Consider the following 21,973-nt stretch of genomic DNA (forward strand, 5'->3'; position numbering starts at 1 on the left):
TGCCTGTGTTTTGTATCCTGCATTTTACAAATAATTGTTAGTCATTCTTGGGGTAAGGTTTAAGGGGCAAAGGCCTGTCTAGATGAATGGTCTTGTCAGCGGGCATGCCACAGTCCCCGTCTCCTAAGCCCCCTAAGTGAGGCTTGGGGCTAGGTCTCAAGTGCTCAATGACATCAAAGGTCATAATGGCGCTATGGTAAAGTATAGTAGAGAAAAGGGTTAGGAATGAGTTAATGAGGGTAAAGTTACAGGTTGAACAGTACTAGTATAGTAGTGAAAAGGGTAGGTAAAGTTACAGGTTGAACAGTACTAGTATAGTAGTGAAAAGGGTAGGTAAAGTTACAGGTTGAACAGTACTAGTATAGTAGTGAAAAGGGTAGGTAAAGTTACAGGTTGAACAGTACTAGTATAGTCGTGAAAAGGGTAGAGAGAGGGGGAGCTGATGGGGGTATAGTGTAAGGGAAAGGTTGGAAGGGGAAAGAGTTAAGGGAGTAGAGAGCATTGTGATAAACTATTGTGAAGAAAACGGCAAAATGAGTTAGCGAATAGGATAAGTGGACAGAACAAGGGGATGAATAAAAGGAAAGGAACGGAGAAGAAAAGACCATGCAAAACTAGTCGAGACGAGGGCTGAGGTTCAACGTAAATGTGATCCCCTTCATTGTACCTCAGACCCAGTCTTCACCCCCCCCCCCCCTACGAAAAGGAGCAAGGGATTAGGGGGTAAGCAATTATACCAGTGGTTTGTCCATTGTCCAACTTTTATAAGGACAAAATGAAACAGGAGTCTTTCAACGTTATAACAGGCGGTTGAAAAGTATTGATGAAAATGCGCGACATAACTAGCATTTTGATATTCAATCTGAATTACGCAATTAGACAATTTAAAACACACGCCACTTGCATATCTATTTTCCCAGTGATTGAAATTATTGATTCTCGTTTATATTCATCCTACAGACGTAATTTATATATTTCGAGAACATTTCGCTGCTACTTAAATGTTCCTCCACGTAACGCTCGTCGTAAGTGCTGTCACATGGAACATGTTTCCGGTTGAGTCAGCTGTTCTTGACGTCTGTCTTGTGGCTTCTCTAAATATATCTATATATAATTTGTATGCCATTTGTTTTGGTGAAAATTCATTTCATCATTTCCGATAATTCTTCACACTTTTAATCCATAAGATTGGTTTATGTACTGTAAGGGTGTGTTAGTGTAGCCGTGTTTCTGTTTACGTGTATTTGAACTTTCTATATATATTTTCTCACTCACATAATATACTTCAAACGTGTGCATAAAGAAGAAGAAAAAAAAAAAACAGGTTTATAAGCTTTTTGGGGAGCAATGTACCCCTGCCCCTAAAAAAAATGAATAAATAATAGGGGAGGACACGTGTGTACCAGGAGGGAGCGGAAGTGATAATAGGGAGCAGTAGGAGATGGGGTGTAATGGGGGAGAGTGGGAGGAAGGGGTGGAGGAGGAACATGAAAATGAGGAGGGATGGATGGATGGATGTACTTGAAAGGGTGGCCAAAATGCCAACATGTCTGACACTGCTGGGGGTAGGGATTTATATGGTCGGGCAGGACAGGATTTTCCACTAATATAAGCTTCATATGGAAGATCATGTCTGCGGAAGGTAATCTTTGCAATATTGGAAGAGGACATTCAGCGGCGGCCTCGGGAATACTGTACTGTAGTACCGAATTGACACACTGTCATAGTGAAAGAGGTAGGCAAGCAGATCGTTTTCACAGTCTTGGCGTAGACAAGGCAATCAGCCGAGTAGATCGAAAGTTCCAATATAAGTATCAGGGGAAGAGTGGGGTGTTTTAGGAATAAGTTTGCCAGCGAGGTCAATCAGGGCAGATAGTACACGAGCATGGGACTCAGATGTGACTGTGACAAGGCGTTAACGATCGGAATGACTGCGAAAGGAAACTAAATAAATAAAGTTCCATTTTTATAAAAAAGGTACATAAATTAAGTCGAACTATTATTTTTTTCACTGCTACGGCTTCAAATGCCAGACTTGTAGTTGTAAAATACTTTAAGAAACAAAACTTGAGAAGTGGAATGGTTAATGGTTATTGGTTAAAAGCAAAATAAATGTGCTAGACATCTAAGATCATGTAGCACTATAATAAATGGTAGTGAAGGGTGGTTGAGTTAGTGACTAGTTATCAAAGCTGGGCAAAGGAATTGACGAGCGAATGGTCGGGTGAGGTAATGTAAAAGGGTTAAATCAAGTGATGGATGTATATGCGTTTGAGGAAGGAAAACAGGTTGTCAAAGCAGAAAGTGAGAGATTCTGTAAGGATGTCTGATAAGTTGGGATGTCTATGTAGGGAGGATAGGTGGGGGAAAGCAGAGGTACGGGCTGCATCAAAACATGGGCATGGCAATAGAATATGTGGAACTGAAAGAGGGACATTACACATGGGGAACATAGGGGTGGATCGGATTGTGACATTAGATAGGAATTGTGTTAAGCGGGCGAGAGCCGTCTCCCAACGACTGTTCCGATGAAATGGAGCTGACCAGGAGGAGAATGATAGTTTTACAGTATGTAATTTATTAGTGCGGAGACTTGATCAGAAAGATTACCACCGATTATACAAGAAGGTCTTAAAGTGTGGGTAATAATCCGTGGCTGGGATACGTGAGAAACGTGGTTGGTATGATGTGGACATAGCGGCGTAGCGTGCTAGAGTATCTGCCTGTTCATTGCCGGGGATACCAACATGGCTGGGCACCTAGCAGAATTTGATTGTTTTATGGCGTGTGGACAGGTAGAACAACCAGTTCTGGATCTTACAAACAAGGGGGTTGGTCGTGTGTATTGACTTTATGAGAGTTAGTGAGTTACGGGAGTCAGTAAAAATTGTGAAAGCGGAAGAGGGGAGTGAGAGGAAGAGGGGAGTGAGAGGAAGAGGGGAGTGAGAGGAAGAGGGGAGTGTGAGGAAGAGGGGAGTGAGAGGAAGAGGGGAGTGAGAGGAAGAGGGGAGTGAGAGGAAGAGGGGAGTGAGAGGAAGAGGGGAGTGAGAGGAAGAGGGGAGTGAGAGGAAGAGGGGAGTGAGAGGAAGAGGGGAGTGAGAGGAAGAGGGGAGTGAGTATGTGTTTAAGGCAAAAAGGAGTGCGTACAGTTCTGTAGTAAGGACACTGGTTTCAGGAGGGAGGGGGTATTTGAAAGTACGAGTTGGGAAGATTACTGCAAAACCAGCACCGGAGGTGGATTTGGAGCCATCAGTGTAAACATGAATACTGGAGGAATGAGTGGAGGCATGGTCAAGGAAATGGGTGAGAAGGACAGTAGGAGGAATATTTGAGTTTGGTGGGTCAGCGAAAACAGAGGAGCAAATACGGGGGTAAGGTATAAGCCATGGAGGGACTGAATGGACAGATAACGGGAGGAGTCGGAGATGGGGAAAAGGGGAATGGGAGAGGAGGGTATCCATGCGAGTGGAGAAAGGAGTAGGTAGACGTGGAGAAGAAGCAAAGGTAGGAAGTAGGGATCGTGGGATAGTTAGTTTAATGAGGGGAAGTTGGTGGAATCGAGCATAACATCGGAGAGAGAGGAGGGCACGGCGTCGAGAGAGAGATGGTATGCCTGATTCAGTGTACAGGCTCTCAACTGGAGAGGAGCGGAAGGCACCTAGGGCTAAGCGAAGACCACAGTGGTGGATTGTATCACGATGGGTAAGGAGAGAAGTTGAGGCAGAGTAGATATGGCATCCATAATCGAGAGTGGAGATAATCAAGGTAGATATGACATCCATAATCTCGAGAAGGAGAGTTTCGAGATCTGAGCCCCAGGATATATGGGATAGGGTTTGTAAGATTCGGAGACGGCGGCGGGGTTTTTCTTTAATGTAAAGGATATGGTCTCACCAGGACAGATTGGAGTAAAAAATAACGCCTAGGAATTTGCCAGAAGAACGGTATTGGAGTGGAATGCCATATAAGAAGAGTGGAGGTTGGGGACCTACACGTGCGCGAGAGAAAAGGATGGAGAAAGATTTAGAGGTAGAAAAGAGGAAGTCATGGTTTGTGGCCCAGGAAGATACTGATGATATTGCAGACTGAAGAAATTGGTAGAGATTCGGTATGGATGTGCCAGAGGCATAGATTGTTAAATCATCAACATAAAGTGATGATCGGGCTCCTGGTGGTAGAACTGAGACTGTCATTTACAGCAAGAAGGAATAAAGTGGTACTGAGCACAGTGCTGTGTGGGACGCCTTTGATTTGAGGAAAGGTTAATGGTTAATGGTTAAAGGCAAAATAAATGTGCTAGACATCTAAGGTCATGTAGCACTATAGTAAATGGTAGTAAAGGGTGGTTGAGTTAGTGATTAGTTGTCAAAGTTGGGCAAAGGAATTGACGAGTAAATGGGTTAAGGTTGGGTGAGGTAATGTATAGGGGTTAGATCAAGTGAAGGATGTATATGCATTTGAGGAATGGAAACAGGTTGTCAAAGCAGAAAGTGTGAAAAGTTGTGGGAGGGATCACGAAAAATCGGTCCCATTTGGCTGGGCTAAATAGATTATTTAAGAATTTTGTAGAGATGGGGGTAGTAGAAGGACGGGGGCACGTGGAAGAGGGAGTAGTGTTATGGGGAGGTGGACAATAAGGTTGTAAGGTAGTATAAGGGGATGGGGTAGTTGACGAAGAAGGTTGTGGGGGTATAGTTGTTGAAATTGAGCATGTTGGGAGTAGAAATGTCTCCTGGGGTGTTGATTAGGGTGGATACTGTAGCGGCATTGAGGAGGGGGTATTAGTTGTAGTGTTCAGAGCCGTGGTCAAAGGAGAGCCTGGGGTCAGGGAATCGGGCGAGTTTGAATTGGTGGAGCGATTTCATGAAGAGGCAAGCCTCATTGCCTCTAATAATGGTATGGTTAATGGTTAATGGTTATTCATTGTTGGCCATGATAAGCTTGGAATATGTTGGGGAGAGAAACGGTCCACCCCTCAGGGTCGCTTGAGGGGTAAGGGCTAGACAACTAAAGCAGGGGAATACCGTGCCCATGGCTCCCTCAGGCCGTTCAGGACTGGCACAAAGTCAGCCTTTCATCCTTTCAGCACGGCTCTCAAATCTTAGGAAGTGGATAGTAGAAGGGGTTGGTGAAGGGACAGAAAGGAAAAAGTAGGAGGGGGAAAAAAAGACCATGCAAAATTTGTTGAGTCGAGGGCTGTGTCCCAAGGTTGGGGAGTTCCCCAGCATTGGGTCCCAGTCTCCGCCTCCTAAGCCCCCCCACGACAACAACGGGCAAGGGATTGGGGGGGGGGGGGGTCTGAGGAAAGAAGGATGATGTGGCAGAGGCAATATTGACTTGGAAAGTGCGTTTATAAAGACACCTATGTTTCCACGTATGCCTAGAGAGGACAATTGTTGGAGAACATGGTACCGCCATGTAGTATCATATGCTTTTTCTAGATCAAAGAATATAGCTAGTACGGATTCATGGCGTGTAAATACAGATGTATACGTCTCAAAATAAGCACGGGAGGATCAGCTGTGCTTCGGGCATGGTGGAAACCAAACTGGGAAGGAGAGAGAAGATTGTGAGATTCAAGATACCACATTAAGCGGAAGTTAACCATTCGCTCTAGTAGTTTGCACAAGCAGCTGGTTAGTGTGATGGGGCGATTGTCTTGAGGAAGGGTACCCGATTTATTGGGTTTCAGGAAGGGGAGGATAAAAGCTTCTCGCCAATGAGAAGGAAAATTTCCTGATGTCCATATATGGTTGTAAATTGTTAATAGGAAGGATAAGGAGGAAGATGGGAGTTGCCGGAGCATACGGTAGTGAATACCGTCAGGGCCTTCATGAGTGTTGCGACACGACTGTAAGGTAGCACTGAGTTCAGAGGAAGAAAAAAGAGCATTATAGGACTCAGCGGAGGATAGGGTGAAGATAATGTGGGTACGTTCCTTGATGGTTTTAATAGAAGAGAAGTGTGGAGAAAGGTGAGAACCACTACTGACCTGGCTGAAATAGTCACCCAGTTCATTAGCGACTTGGAGAGGATCAGAGATGAGGGCATCTCGAATATGGAGGACGGGGGCTGGATTGGGGGGGGGGGGGATGTTTGTATATGGATCCGGCGCCAAACATTTGAGATGGATGTAGAGGATGTAATTGAGGAAACATATTTTCGCCAGCTATTTGTTTTGCTATTCCGGATTGTACGACACAGACAGACAGATGCTCTTTTAAAGGAGATAAGAGCTGACAGTTGATTTGGGGTACCTCGTTTGTAGCGGTAAGTGTTCCAGGATACACGTTTTACACGGAGTGCTTTAGTGCAATCAGAATTCCACCATGGAACACATTTGGGGGTATAGGGTCTTGAGGTTCGAGGGATAGATGTATGGGCAGCTCTTAGGACTGTAGTTGTGAACAATTTTATCATTTCTGATACGGATGACAGGGAGGATGGAGGGGGTATGAATAGCAGAGAGTGAAGTGAAAGTACGCCAGTCGGCTTTATCAAAGCACCAGCGTGGGGAGTTAGGAAGTGATACATATGAAGTTGGAGCAAGGAGAACTGGAAAGTGGTCACTATAGGGAAAGTGGTCTAGAACTGACCAGTGGAAATCTAAATGAAGAGAAGGGGAGCATAGAGAGAGGTCAATGCATGAAAAAGACTGCGGGCGTGTATCAAAGTGTGTGGGGCGATCTGTATTTCGAATAATAAGACCAGCTGTGGAGAGGAAGCGCTCTAGAGCTCGGCCACGGGTGTTGGTGATAGAATCACCCCCAAAGAGTGTGGCGGCAGTTAAAATCACCTACTATGAGGAAAGGTGGTTGAAGTTGGGAAATTAGGTTTTCAAAAGCAACAAAGTCAATGGGGTGGGGAGGGGAGAAGTAGACTGAAATCTCTGTGATCCAGCAGCGAAGAAAGATGCGAATAACTGTGCAAGGGACAGTGGTTTGAAATGGAGGTATGGCATAAAGTGTTTTCTGATTGATAAGTATGGACGAGACAAAGGGAGAGGAGACTTGTATCTGAAGAGTAGGGGCAAAGGAAGGTGGTGATTGTGTGATAGGGGAAGAGGGGGTGGAACGTTTATTTCTGTCTGTTGAGGGTAGTGCGGGGAGGGAGAGGGGAAGGTGATGGGGCTGTAGTAGAGATTGGAGTGTCTGGATTTAGGATGGCAAAAGAATTTGACTGGGTAGAGATTGGAGTGTCTGGATTTAGGATGGCAAAATAATTTGACGGCAGAAGGTAGGAGGTAGAAGAGGGGAAGTTAGATGGAGGGGGGATAGGTTTAGGGGAGGGTGTAGGAGCTTGGGAGGTAGGGGGAGTGGCAGAGTGAGCGACATTACTGGAGTAGGGAGTAACAGAAAAACTTCGTCGACGTGCTTCCTTTCCTGTCTGGCTTCACTTAGAGTGAGTCCAAGTCTGAATCTGAGAGTTGCTACCTCAGACTCAAATTTGTAGGTGGGGCAGCCCCTGTAAAATACAGTATGGGGGCCGCCACAGTTTGCACATGTGCGTGATTGTGCAGAGCAGTTTGATCGAGTATGGCCAGGTTGGGCACATAGCAGGCATGTGGCTGTGGAACGGCAATGCTTGGCAGGATGTCCTAAACGCCAACAATTTTGACACTGACGAGGAGGTTGATATGGTCGGACAGGTAGGGATTCTCCACCGATGTAAACATTAAAGGGAAGGTCATGTCTATGGAAAGTAATTTTGGCAAAGTTAGTGGGATTCTTACGATGGCCTCTGGGAGGAATGGAGTAGTATTGTACATTTGTCGCATCATATTCCGTGAGGCAGTCGAGTAAGTCTTCTCCACAATCTGACCAATTTTTGTCATAGACAGGGCAATTTGCTGGGGAGATAGAAACAGTTCCGGTGGAAGTATTGAGGGTTGGATGGGGTTACCATATAGATCAGTCAGATTTGATAATGCTATAGCTTGGTTTTCTGATGTTACTCTGACGAGACGGGAACGGTCGGGTCGGCTACGGAAAGAGAGACTGCCTACTTGTTTTTGGAGACATTGCTGGAAGAGAAGGATGTTCAGAGTAAGGAGCCGTGGGAGGGATCACGAAAAATCGGTCCCATTTGCCTGGGCTAAATAGAGTATTTAAGATCTTTGTAGAGACTGGGGTAGTAAAAGGACGGGGGCTTGTGGAAGAGGGAGTAGTGTTAAGGGAGGTAGTGTTATGGGGAGGTGGACAATAAGGTTGTGAGGTAGTAATAAGGGGAGATGGGGTGGTTGATGAAGAAGGTTGTAGGAGTAAAGGTGTTGAAGTTGAGCATGTTGGGAAAGTAGAAATGTCTCCTGGGGGTTGGGTGTTGATTAGGGTGGATACTGTATCAGTAGGCATTGAGGAGGGGGTATTAGTTGTAGTGTTCGGAACCGTGGTCAAAGGAGAGCCTGGGGTCAGGGAATCGGGAGAGTTTATTTGATGAAGGGGCAAGCCTCATTGCCCCTAATAGTGGGATTACATTTTCATTATTGGCCATGGTAAGCCTGGAGTATGTTGGGGAGAAAAACAGTCCATCCCTCAGGGTCCCCTTGAGGGGTAAGGGCTAGTTATAAAGCAGAGGAATACCGTGCCCATGGCTCCCTCAGGCCGTTCAGGACTGGCACAAAGTCAGCCTTTCATCCTTTCAGCACGGCTCTCACACCTTAGGAAGTGGATAGTAGAAGGGGTTGGTGAAGGGATAGAAACGAAAAAGTAGGAGGGAAAAAAGACCATGCAAAATTAGTTGAGTCGAGGGCTGAGTCCCAAGGTTGGGGAGATCCCCAGCATTGGGTCCCAGTCTCCGCCTCCTAAGCCCCCCCCCCCCCCACGACAACAATGGGCAAGGGATTGGGGGGATTGAGAGTACAAGTCATAATTAGAAAAGGCAAGGGTGGCCGATTCTAAGGCTTGCACTGGGTGCAATCAAGATTCATATTTACAGAGTTAAATACTTGGAATTGCATATCTTGTGTTGCAAAATTGTACTTTATACTTTCTTGTCAAAACTGAAAACTTTTGCTCTTGTCAGAAGCATCATATACGAAATTGTAGAATCATCATCTTAAAATAAGAGTATAGAGCAAGAACCAAGAATGACAACAGAAATAGGTACGAAAGGGAGACATTTTATAAACATACATTTTAATTCTCATTAACAAATCTCGTACCCATACTTTCAACCGATAACAATATGATTATGGTTATTGCAGAGAATGACATACACAAAGGATGTAGTACAGCGACCTTGATATCTTTATATATACACTTATACATTATATAAAATATATACGAAAAGGAACAATCTACAGTATGTATGGTCTTTGCATGCACACGTGATAATTCCTGCCTAGCTGAAATTTCCGGTAACACTGGCTTGTACTTTATTACCGAGTAGCCTCAACTACTTAACATTGTTACCAATTTCACTACGTAATTTGAGTGAAGCTTTATATATATATATTGTGTATCTTTGTAATAAAGTTTTAACATATATATGTGTATATACAGATAACAAAACTCGGATATCTCTCCACTAAGTGAACCCAGGTTCCCCAACGACAGCCTTTACTGTAATGCATTTCTTGGCATACTCACCACCACCTGTTCCTTCGCCCTCGCCTTCCCTTCCTTTTCCTGGGCAATGTGCTCGCCCCGGCCCCAGGGCCCTCGTAAACCTCCGGGTATTCCGCAGGACTCCACGCAGTGCTCCAGCCTAGTCCTTCCAGGCGCTCTCCCAGGGCTCGGCGGGTATTGATCAGGTGGTGGCGCTCGTGAGGGTCCATTAAGTCTCCGCCGGAGTCGCCGCCAAAGGCCCCTGCGACGTCACTCGAGTCCTGCAAGCGCGGAGGCCTCGCCCACCAGCAGGCGGGGGAGTAGCTGGTCTCCGAGCTGTAACCCGAGGACACGCTTCCGGGAGTGTCTGACAACGTTACCATGGGCATGGAGTCCGTGAGAGCTACTGTAGGGAAGGTGTCCGCTAAAGTCCCAGCAAGGAAGGGGCTTTCCCTGGCTGTTGCGGGGAAGGAGTCTGCCAAAGCCTTTCCTTGAAAGACGTCTCTTGCGGTCTCGGGATGTATACTTTCAAAGACTCCCCCTAGTAGGCGGTCTGCCCTGGCCCCAGCATGTGGAATATCCTTCAGGGACCCAGCAGGGGACTGGTTTCTTCCGGGGAAGTGATCTGCCACAACGAGGTCTGTCTGTCTGTCTTCCTTTCCCTCATTTTCTCGCGCATTAACTTTACTTCCAACACAAGGATCAGGATAGAGAAAGGTCTGAGATCCACTCAAAGCTGCAGGGTTAACCGAGTTCTCTATCTTTTTTGTAAGAATACACTGGTTCTGTTTTTTGTTGTCAGATGCTCCGTGTAAATTTCTTAAGCGTTGCCACTCGCCAGAAACGAGGTTTTCCATCCACAGAGAAGCATCATACTCAGCCTCCTGTGTATCTGGTGAGGGAGCTCCCTCGAGAAGGTCTACCTCCATGCAAGGTTCACCGACATTTCCAAACGTGTCAATGCAGCAGCAGGCAGCTTCCACATCCACATACCGCACCGGTGTTGTGAGACTGGTTGTGATCCCTATACTTGAAGAAGACATCAGAGAGACCTTGACAGTTGTTGGTGATGTAGAAGCACCTGGAACACTTTTTTCATCCCCTGGGGAGACAGGGCCATTATCACTGATACTTTCAGAAGTCCCCATCACATCAGGGTAAACGGCTTCTAAGTCAACTCTTCTTACTGGACTTGTCAGGCTGAGGACAAGGCCGACGCCTTTGGCAGACCTACTGTGGGGGTCGCACAGGGCGTCGGCGCAAGGCTGGCGAGAGTTCGGATGGCACTTGGGGCCGCGAGGGCTTTCATGGTCAGGAGATAGGGCATTAAGCACCGTATCAGCGGATGCATCACAAGGGGACATGGGTGGACTTTGAGGCAGGCCAAGACCGGGAGCAGGCGAGGAAAGCATGTCTGTGCAGAGCGCGGCAGGATTAGGGAAACGGCCAGCTGAAGCACAGGCTGAGGCAGAGAGCAGTTCTGAGGGACTGTAGTTGGAGTCCGACCTCTGACTGTCCTCTTGCTTACACAACTTTTCGGGCCGGTTAGGTTCTGCTGTGTCACTGGTATTCCAGAGAGCTTTCTCACATTCTAACAAAGGTTCAGGGTAGGACACAAGGCCGTTTGGACCTGACAGCTGCGAGGATATGGAACTACTAGCTGGGATCTGAAATGAGAGAAGGAAGCTACAAGGAACGGATTGCTACATGACAGATAGAGTACGGAGATGGAAATGAACAAACTAATATTACTTACAATATACACACAAATATGAACAAGTACATACAAGGCACAGGCCATAATGTCAGAAATGTCTAAATGGGAGGATCAGGCAATCCACTGAGTAAGCGAGGAGGGGGGGGGGGGGGGATTTAGACAAGAGGATCGGAACTGGAAACCTGTGATTTACACCCAAGCGCATGGTTGTGCACTCAGGCAGGGCTACATGATCCTCCACAGCCCGCTTCAATAACCTCATCTCTGCATGGCCTTTGTTTACACGAACCCCCTTCCATCACCCTTTCTCTTCCCTTCATCAGCCTACCACTGAAGATGTTAGAACACGTACTGTCTTCTTAACATCTCCTCCTGCTGTCTGTTTGATTACTGTCGTGGCTGCCTTCAAGGTCTCTGCCGCCCACTCCTGCAGAAGCAAAAGAGTCATGAGTAGTCCCCTTGGCCAAGCAGAAGCAGCAGAAGCAGCAGAAGCAGAAGCAGCACCCCCTTCACTATTGCCCCTGACAACTGCAAGCACACACAAGCATTCTTCTGTTTCACGATTCCGAAGCACAAACTTAACGCTGGTATATCCTGGTCTAACCTGTGCGCGGGACGCTATCCTGCTCTCCGGCAGTTCCGCCACCTTGCTCCACATCTCACCAGGGGCGTTGCAGCCATATTCCAGGGCTTGGTGAATGGGCGTCAGTCTTGACTGGAGGTAGTCGTAGAGGGCGCGGGCAGTGCCGGTGATGGACGCTGGAACTACGGCAGACATTTGCTCCGCAGACTTTGCGCCCAAAGTTGAAAGGGCACTGAGAGTAGTGAGTACCACGCCCATGCTAACCTGGAGCCCTCTATGAGCAAGTTCCCATCCCTCGTTTGCAACTCCTTGGCCTACCACAAGGCCCCTCTTCATTACTTTATGCGTAATCCCTACACCACTAATCATTAGGTTCTTTGTTAATCTAACACCACCCATTACCATGCTCTGTGCTGAGTTTTTCCCTTCTACCACCATATACTGTGTTGTCTTAACACTTCCCTTTACCATTTTCTGCGCTGTGTATATGCTACCCTTCATCAGATTCTGTGCCGTGTTCACACTGCCCCTTACTAGACTCTGTGACACGTCGATGGTTCCTTTCATCACAGTCTGTGTTTTGTGTACGCCACCCTTTGCAAGACTGTGTGTAGCACTGACACTATCTTTAACAAGCCTAAGTGAAATGCTAACACTAGTCATGACCAAACTCTGTGTTGTATTCATACCACCTACCACCAAGCTCTGTACGCTGTTCGCACTACCCACTGCCCGGGTCACTGCACTGTGAGCGCTTCCCACGACCATCCCATGAAGAGAAGCTACATTACCCCATACAATGTCTCGTGTCTTCCCTATGCCCTTAACAACCAGATTCTGGGTGGTGCAGAAGCCAGCTTTGCCAGCACTGAGTGTTACGCTGACGCTACCCATCATCAGCTGGCCTCCTGACATACTACTGACATCCGAGTACCAGCTAAGAAGTGACCTCCGACCCAAGTCCACCTGCAATAAACACGACCCGCATTAGAATGTTGTGTGTGGTGGCGGCATACGGTGTGGAACGATCTTCCCACTAAGTCATCCAATTTTTTTTCTTACTTCACACAAGCAAATGTGTAATATAAAGGTAATTACACTACCCGTCAACTCCATGACCGAATCCAACATAGACTCGGTGAAAACTTGTACCAAGAGTTTTTACAAGGCTTACCACCTACAAGAAAATGGAACCTGGAAATAGTTAGATCATAATATCCCTTTATTAACAAACCGTCAGAACAGACCAGAGCTAAACTATGTAAGTATGTAGGGCTACTTGTACAAAGGAAAGGTTTTCTTGGAAATGTTGCAACAATAAGTGAACCAATTCTTCAGTACTTCTATTGGACCCACATCTCGGATGCCATAAGGACACTACTCTGCAAGAAAATTGTATACTGGTATGAATGATCACGCATTGCAGAAAGAAGTCCGTCAACATCGCAGACCTTGTATATCAATGACATGTGAATTTTCGTTATCAGTTGGACACAGGTTAATGGCAGTTATTATACATATTGCATTGCCTAATATAACTGGTGTTTATTAGCCCTTTCCCTATACACAAATACACAAAGCATTATCATAAGTACAATTATGAAATGAAAAACTTTATAAGCTGCGTCCCTAAAAAAAAAAAGAAAAAAAGGGGGAAAAAAAAGAGGGAAAGGCAAGAAAAAAACAAAAGGCTGCTTTGTTATTGTCCCGTTAAATCTCAGCTTATCGTAACTGACCTTCCTAAGCACAAGCATTTCCTTCTACACTAATACTTGCATAGTAACCCAAAATACCTACACAATACTGATAAAACAAGAGAGCGGGATTTGTGACTAAGGAAAATTTTCTTATAACGAAGACTAAGCAGATATTTCAAATACACCAACACCAATACCTTTAAGGGACATATTAAAAAAAAACAACTTCCTTGATTTACCAAACGCTGGACGGTGGAGACAACGTCCATATCATCGGCATCGGGATCGTTCAAAATCATGCGATTGGCTGAGCGTACCAACCGTCGTCCAACCCTATTGGCCAGGGCGGTTCCCTTGTTAGCCAATCCGCCGTCACGCTCGTCTGTGGCACAAGAAAGAGAGAGATTTTGAATCTGGTCCACAACAAGTGGCTTCCTGGCGGTCTTTTCGCAATATGCAGGGGGGGGGGGGGTTGTGGCAATGGGTGGGTTATTATGAAAGACATCATATCAAGCACTATTTTTGAACAAACCTTTCAATACTGCAATAAATAAACAAATTGATCAAATCCCCTCTAGACAATCAACTGGATAATGGTAATGGTATGTCAGGGCTATTTTGCCAAAGTCTGTACTCTGCCTTCATAACGAAATGGGTGGCAATTGTTGCAGTTCACGTGATGGATATTTTTCTCCTTTTTGGTGCAACGATCAAGGAGTGTCTAGCCGGATTAAACTAAATGTTTTATAATGCTACATTTACAACATCAACAAAACATCCACAGTTTCTCAGAATGCCTATCAGTAATATTATGATGAATAAGGTGTATTTTGATGACTGTAGCTGATAATGAACCCCCAAAATGTAGCAGCTCCGCAGATATGCCCTATTCACTGAGATTATTGCAGAATACCAATCCATCTTTTATAGCTTTAATACGTGTTGACATAGCACGGCTCCACAGATCATTTTGGGAAATGGAATCCTCAATAAAATAGCAAAAGAATTTCATTGCCTTTCCCTTTATTTCGTTAGCATTTAGATAAAATCAATTAAAAGAATCGTTGCATTGCATTAACAATAATAAATGTTACTCTTGTCTCAATTTTCCTTCCCTTCATTAATCTAAAAGATCATCCTCAGTGGTGACATAGCAACGGGTTACCAATTTCTTACTTATCATAGCATATTGTGACTGACATGATTACTGATGTTGCAAACGTCAAGATAAAGCCATTTTTTTCATAACCCTATCTAATTATTCATATGGAGTGCTTCGGTCCTGAGCGAAGGTAAACAACAGGCCGACTGCCAAGACCAACTAGTCGATGACAACATTTAAAAGCGGAGGGATTGTGTTTTGAGAATACGAAACCTAGTATTGATCATTTCCGCTAATTTCCGCTAAGTTTAACGCTGTAGTGATGAATGGGGAAAATTACCAGACTTAAAGCAACCCGGTCTACAGACTTCTTTGCCTGTTAGTCGAACTAGAATCCTCTTTAGATGGCATAACTGGAATAAAGGATCCCATTGTGTTTAAGCATCTGAAGAGTCCATAAGTGATCCAAACTGGTTACAATATCTGAAGGGGGGGATCTAATCCGACTCGAAATGTCTCAAGTCTAGCGTTTTCTTTCCTACTGTAGCAGAGACCCCCCTCTCTCTCTCTCTCTCTCTCTCTCTTTCTCTCTCTCTCTCTCTCTCTCTCTCTCTCTCTCTCTCTCTCTCTCTTTCTTCTCTCTCTTTCTCTCTCTCTTTCTCTCTTCTTTCTCTTCTCTCTTTCTCTTCTCTTTCTCTCTCTCTTTCTCTTCTCTTTCTCTCTCTCTTTCTCTTTCTTCTCTTTCTTTCTCTCTCTTCTCTCTCTCTCTCTCTTCTCTCTCTTCTCTCTCTCTTCTCTCTCTTCTCTCTCTCTTCTCTCTCTCTCTTCTCTCTTCTCTTCTCTTTCTCTCTCTTCTCTCTTCTTCTCTCTCTCTTCTCTCTCTTCTCTCTCTTCTCTCTCTTCTCTCTCTCTCTTCCTCTCTCTCTCTTCCTCTCTCTCTCTCTTCCTCTCTCTCTCTCTTCCTCTCTCTCTCTCTTCCTCTCTCTCTCTCTTCCTCTCTCTCTCTCTCTCTCTCTCTCTCTCTCTCTCTCTCTCTCTCTCTCTCTCTCTCTCTCTCTCTCTCTCTCTCTCTCTCTCTCTCTCTCTCTCACCCGTCTCGTGCAGGTCCCCCTCCTCGGCTGGGGCGTAAGTGTCGATTAGCGAGTGGCCCGTGTCGAGCAGTCGGTCAGCCACGCACACTGCCAGATCCACTGCCTTGCGTCCGCCCTTGGTGTCCGCTACGCAGTCGACCTGAAATAATGAGGGACAGAATGATCTCCGTAACTGGGAGTGAAGTTACCACCTGTTGTGTTAGTTTACTGCGCAACTATACTAAAGCATTGGTTATCTGTATTAATGAATATACTGTATGGATAGAATATGAAGTGTACAGAACAAAAGTAATGAAATCATCATGTTTACTTTAAGAATAAAAATTGGAAGAAACGCATTTTATTTTTCGGAGCAAAAAAATAAATTAATTAATTAATTAATCATAATAATCCAGATTAAATATCACAGATGCATCGCAACACTCCAGAAAATTTACGAGCTAGAAAAAATAGTAATTTTTAAAGAAGTGATAGGGGTGATAGACGGTTCTCGACTGGTTCAAAGCCAAAATACTGCAAAGGTACAGTTATATCTCTCACTACTATGGCAATTAACGCAACCTAACAACCTTATTCAACTAGACTCAACCAACAAGCTACCACCACCGTAAAATTCACCCCCAAAATAACGAAACCATAAATAACGAATAAAATAAAATAACGAAAATAAAATAACATAACATAAATAACGAAACAAAAACATCCCCGTTCCAACAACTTTACTCCTCTAACAACCAAACACCTTGAGTCCCTCCCCTCCCCTCCCACTCCCCCTACCCTCCCCCCCAGCCAGAGACCCACGGCCGGACTCACCGTGTGTGTGGCCCGGGTGGTGAGGGCGGCAGTGAGCGTGGGCGGCGGGGCGGCGAGTTCCCCTGCGAGGGCGCCCAGCAGAAGGTGGCGGGTCGTGGTGACGATCTAGGTGTGAATTTCGAGGCATTAGTTTGCGGATGATGATAGAGGAGGAGGAGGATGATACCAATAACAATAACAATAACAATAATAGCAATAATAACAATAATAATAATAATGATAGCTATAACAAAAGAAACAATAATAACAACAATAACGACATTGATAATAATAACAGTAATAACGACATTGATAATAACAACAACAATAATAACGACATTAATAATAAAAATAACAATGACGACATTAATAATAATTACAATAACAATAACCTTAGCAAAAATAATAAAAGCTATAATAATAACAATAGCAATAATAATAATTCTAATATTAACAATAATAATAACAAAAGCTCTTAGAAATCAAGGTGAAAGAAACTCAGGACGTCGGCAGAACTGAAGGAATATTTCGGAAACAGTTAAATAAAGGTGTCTAGCAATGTCGATGGCGGAGCAACATTTGCAACAGTGTGTATTGCATGGCGTCTTAAGAACATGAAGTGCGCGTGCATTTGACATACACGATTCTTGATGTTAATACTTGTGGTTAATAAAAACTTAGAAAGCTTGGTATTTTTTAACTCAATATCTGCCATTAACAATAATCTTGTAGGTTTTGTATCTATCCGTTCACTGTCTGCCGTTATTTTGTCTTTTGTATTTTCTTGCCTTATTCATCCTACCCTGTCTCCCTTTCTCTCGTTCTCGCTTAATTCCCTCTTTCCTTCGGTCCTCTTTCCTTCCCTACTTTTATCTGTTTCCCTTTGTTGTTTCTTTCCATGGCCCCTTTTCCTTCTTCCCCTTTTCCTTCTTCCCCTTCCTCCTCCCCTCCCACCATTCTCTTCTCTTACCTTACCCTCCTTCCACTTTTATTATGATTATACCTTCTCTCTCTGGCTTGTCTCCCCCTCTTGTACCACTACTCTCTCCTCCTCCCTTTCCTCCATTCTCCGTTCTCCATTCCCTTCCTCCTTTCTCTCATCCCTTCGTCTTTGCCCTTCTCTTTCTTCCTCTCCCTCCCTCTCTTCTCTCTCTTCTCTCATTTTTCTTTTCATTCCCCCTTTCCTCTTACATATCTCCCATTTCCCCCCCATTATTCTTATTCCTCCACCTTATCCTTTATCCCCATCTCTCCCTCCTATTCACCCCCCCCCCTCCTCTTCCTTCAGCCACTATTTTTCCGTTCTCCCTATCCATCTTTCTCTTTCACCTCTCTCATTTCTTCTACATCTCCTCCTCTTTCTTCCATCTTTCCCTCCTCCTTGCCGTTCCCCTTTATCATCCTTCCCACTCCTCTTCCCATTCTCCCCCATCTTATCCCTTTTCCATTCTACCTATCCCTCCCCCCCTATCCCCCCTCCTTCCCTCCCCCCTTTATCCCCTCCCCCTCCTTCTCCCCTTTATCCTTCCCCCTTCTTCTCCCCTCCTTCCCTCCCTCCCTCCCACTTCCATTCCCTCCTCTCCTTTCCCCACTTCCATTCCCTCCCCCCCTCCCTCCCACTTCCATTCCCCCCCTCCCTCTTCCCACTTCCATTTCCCCCCCCTTTCCCACTTCCATTTCCCCCCACCTCCATCGCTCCTCCCCTTTCCCCACTTCCTCTCACCTCATTGGTCGGCTTGGTGATAATGGGCGCCGCCTGTTCCACTCGGTCCAACCCCCGACACGCCCACTTGTCCACGGTGTCCCAGCCCACAACGCGGTCCACGATGGGCGTCGCTGTGGAGGCAGCCGCCCGCACGCCCATCTCGGCGGTACGCAGGACGACGCCCACGTACTGGTGTTTGTCCTGCAAGCGTGAGACTGGATTAGTGAGTGGATTAGTGAGTGGATTGGTGAGTGGGAGGAGTTAGTGAACAAATGATCAAGTGAGCAAATGAACAGGTGAGTAAGTGGACTAATGAACAGGTGAGCAAGTGAACAAATGCACAAGTGAGCAAATGAACAGGTGAACAGGTGAGCAAGTGAACAAATGAACAGGTGAGCAAGGGAACAAATGAACAGGTGAGCAAGGGAACAAATGAACAGGTGAGAAAGGGAACAAATGAACAGGTGAGCAAGGGAACAAATGAACAGGTGAGCAAGGGAACAAATGAACAGGTGAGCAAGGGAACAAATGAACAGGTGAGCAAGGGAACAAATGAACAGGTGAGCAAGGGAACAAATGAACAGGTGAGCAAGGAAACAAATGAACAGGTGAGCAAGGAAACAAATGAACAGGTGAGCAAGTCAGCAAATGAACAGGTGAGCAAGTCAGCAAATGAACAGGTGAGCAAGTCAGCAAATGAACAGGTGAGCAAGTCAGCAAATGAACAGGTGAGCAAGTCAGCAAATGAACAGGTGAGCAAGTCAGCAAATGAACAGGTGAGCAAGTCAGCAAATGAACAGGTGAGCAAGTCAGCAAATGAACAGGTGAGCAAGTCAGCAAATGAACAGGTGAGCAAGTCAGCAAATGAACAGGTGAGCAAGTCAGCAAATGAACAGGTGAGCAAGTCAGCAAATGAACAGGTGAGCAAGTCAGCAAATGAACAGGTGAGCAAGTCAGCAAATGAACAGGTGAGCAAGTCAGCAAATGAACAGGTGAGCAAGTCAGCAAATGAACAGGTGAGCAAGTCAGCAAATGAACAGGTGAGCAAGTCAGCAAATGAACAGGTGAGCAAGTCAGCAAATGAACAGGTGAGCAAGTCAGCAAATGAACAGGTGAGCAAGTCAGCAAATGAACAGGTGAGCAAGTCAGCAAATGAACAGGTGAGCAAGTCAGCAAATGAACAGGTGAGCAAGTCAGCAAATGAACAGGTGAGCAAGTCAGCAAATGAACAGGTGAGCAAGTCAGCAAATGAACAGGTGAGCAAGTCAGCAAATGAACAGGTGAGCAAGTCAGCAAATGAACAGGTGAGCAAGTCAGCAAATGAACAGGTGAGCAAGTCAGCAAATGAACAGGTGAGCAAGTCAGCAAATGAACAGGTGAGCAAGTCAGCAAATGAACAGGTGAGCAAGTCAGCAAATGAACAGGTGAGCAAGTCAGCAAATGAACAGGTGAGCAAGTCAGCAAATGAACAGGTGAGCAAGTCAGCAAATGAACAGGTGAGCAAGTCAGCAAATGAACAGGTGAGCAAGTCAGCAAATGAACAGGTGAGCAAGTCAGCAAATGAACAGGTGAGCAAGTCAGCAAATGAACAGGTGAGCAAGTCAGCAAATGAACAGGTGAGCAAGTCAGCAAATGAACAGGTGAGCAAGTCAGCAAATGAACAGGTGAGCAAGTCAGCAAATGAACAGGTGAGCAAGTCAGCAAATGAACAGGTGAGCAAGTCAGCAAATGAACAGGTGAGCAAGTCAGCAAATGAACAGGTGAGCAAGTCAGCAAATGAACAGGTGAGCAAGTCAGCAAATGAACAGGTGAGCAAGTCAGCAAATGAACAGGTGAGCAAGTCAGCAAATGAACAGGTGAGCAAGTCAGCAAATGAACAGGTGAGCAAGTCAGCAAATGAACAGGTGAGCAAGTCAGCAAATGAACAGGTGAGCAAGTCAGCAAATGAACAGGTGAGCAAGTCAGCAAATGAACAGGTGAGCAAGTCAGCAAATGAACAGGTGAGCAAGTCAGCAAATGAACAGGTGAGCAAGTCAGCAAATGAACAGGTGAGCAAGTCAGCAAATGAACAGGTGAGGCAAGTCAGCAAATGAACAGGTGAGCAAGTCAGCAAATGAACAGGTGAGCAAGTCAGCAAATGAACAGGTGAGCAAGGTCACAAATGAACAGGTGAGCAAGTGAACAAATGAACAGGTGAGCAAGGGAACAAATGAACAGGTGAGCAAGGGAACAAATGAACAGGTGAACAAGTCAGCAAATGAACAGGTGAGCAAGGGAACAATTGAACAGGTGAGCAAGTGAACAAATGAACAGGTGAGCAAGTGAACAAATTAACAGGTGAGCAAGTGAACAAATGAGCGTGTGAACAAATGAGCAAGTGAGCGTGTGAACAAATGAACAAGTGAGCGTGTGAACAAATGAATAAGTGAGCGTGTGAACAAATGAATAAGTGAGCGTGTGAACAAATTAATAAGTGAGCGTGTGAACAAATGAACAAGTGAGCGTGTGAACAAATGAACAAGTGAGCGTGTGAACAAATGAACAAGTGAGCGTGTGAACAAATAAAGTGAGCGTGTGAACAAATGAACAAGTGAAGAAGCGAGCGTGTGAACAAATGAACAAGTGAGCGTGTAAACAAATGAACAAGTGAAGAAGCAAGCAAGCAAGTGCGTCAGCGGATCAACATGCAGCTGCAACAGCCTATAAAAATGTGCGTGCAATTGCAAACGTGTCTCCCTACAATGTACTCTAGTCCGGACTCCTTCCCGATTACCAGTATAATGAATCAGCAGTTTCGACTCGCATCCGAAACGCACACGCCGCTTGCTTGTGTGTTTCGGATCCACGAGTCGAGACTGTTCACGAAACTAGCCGTTCGAGCTGACGATTGCAACATTTTCAACAGAAATCACAAATGTACTTTTTGCCCCTTATTCCCCCTCACCATATGTCTGTCTCTCTGTCTCTCTCTTCCCACCACGAGCTCCCCCCCCCCTCCTCTCCCTCCCGCCTTACCTTGGCCGTGGCGTAGGCAGTGAAGGCCAAGTTGCAGGCGTCATTGAGTGCCGGCAGAGCGAGCACACGGTTAAGGAAAGCGGGGTTGTCGCCATCGCCGAAGGTCATGTGGTCAGAGGTCATGTCACGACCTACGTCCTGGCAGTCAGGAGCCATCTCGCGGTCGCTTCTTTCTCTCTCTCTCTGTCTCTTCTTTCTTTTCTCGGTTTTCGCTCTTCACTCTTCTCTTCTATGGTTCGTTTCCTGTGTGTCTTCTCGCCCTTCTTTGCAAATTCGGTTTCTTCCGCGAGATGGATGCTGGTTTCATGCCTAGGGTTTAGAGTTTTGTCCTTAGTTGGGTTCACGTTTTCTTAGTTCAAAGCGAAAAGATTGAAAGAGGGATAGGTACAAGTAACAAAAAAAGAATGATTCGGTAAAAAAAAAAAGAAAAGAAAAACACTTATTATTTTGACGTATTTTAAAATGAATAAATCAAACGGATAACGGAACAAAACATCGAAAATACTGAGCAAACAACAAATCTGAAATATATCACAAACACACACCCGCGTTAAATCACCACAAGTACAAATAACAAAAGGGCAAAAAAACTTACAAAGACTAAACTCCCAGCAGAAAGATCACTCGCCCAACCTTCTTCCTCGCCGCCCGAAGCCGCACTGACTCGGCCGCGGGTTCGAAGCGGAAGCCGGTGACAGAACCAAACCCTTTTTTTTCCTTTTCTCT

At 45.5% G+C, this 21,973-nt stretch overlaps 1 protein-coding gene across 2 annotated transcripts; it reads right to left on the minus strand.

The window, feature by feature from the left end:
• Positions 1-9,117: 9,117 nt before the first annotated feature.
• LOC125034305 lies at positions 9,118-21,956 on the minus strand. Of its 2 annotated transcripts, none has more exons than XM_047626073.1 (9): positions 21,843-21,956; positions 21,248-21,556; positions 18,251-18,433; positions 16,549-16,653; positions 15,736-15,874; positions 13,782-13,924; positions 11,867-12,811; positions 11,615-11,689; positions 9,118-11,212 (listed from the first exon to the last, which is right to left on the minus strand). In XM_047626073.1, the coding sequence occupies exons 2-9, from the start codon at positions 21,401-21,403 to the stop codon at positions 9,584-9,586; spliced, it is 3,375 nt and encodes a 1,124-aa protein (XP_047482029.1). In that variant the 5' UTR covers positions 21,404-21,556; positions 21,843-21,956; the 3' UTR covers positions 9,118-9,583. The 2 variants fall into 2 exon arrangements, with proteins under 2 accessions (XP_047482029.1, XP_047482028.1); XM_047626072.1 differs by having other exon boundaries at positions 11,591-11,689.
• Between the last annotated feature and the right edge of the window lie 17 nt (positions 21,957-21,973).

The sequence above is a fragment of the Penaeus chinensis genome, chromosome 17 (genome assembly GCF_019202785.1).
Source record: "Penaeus chinensis breed Huanghai No. 1 chromosome 17, ASM1920278v2, whole genome shotgun sequence".
In the NCBI taxonomy this organism is placed as follows: Eukaryota; Metazoa; Arthropoda; class Malacostraca; order Decapoda; family Penaeidae; genus Penaeus; species Penaeus chinensis.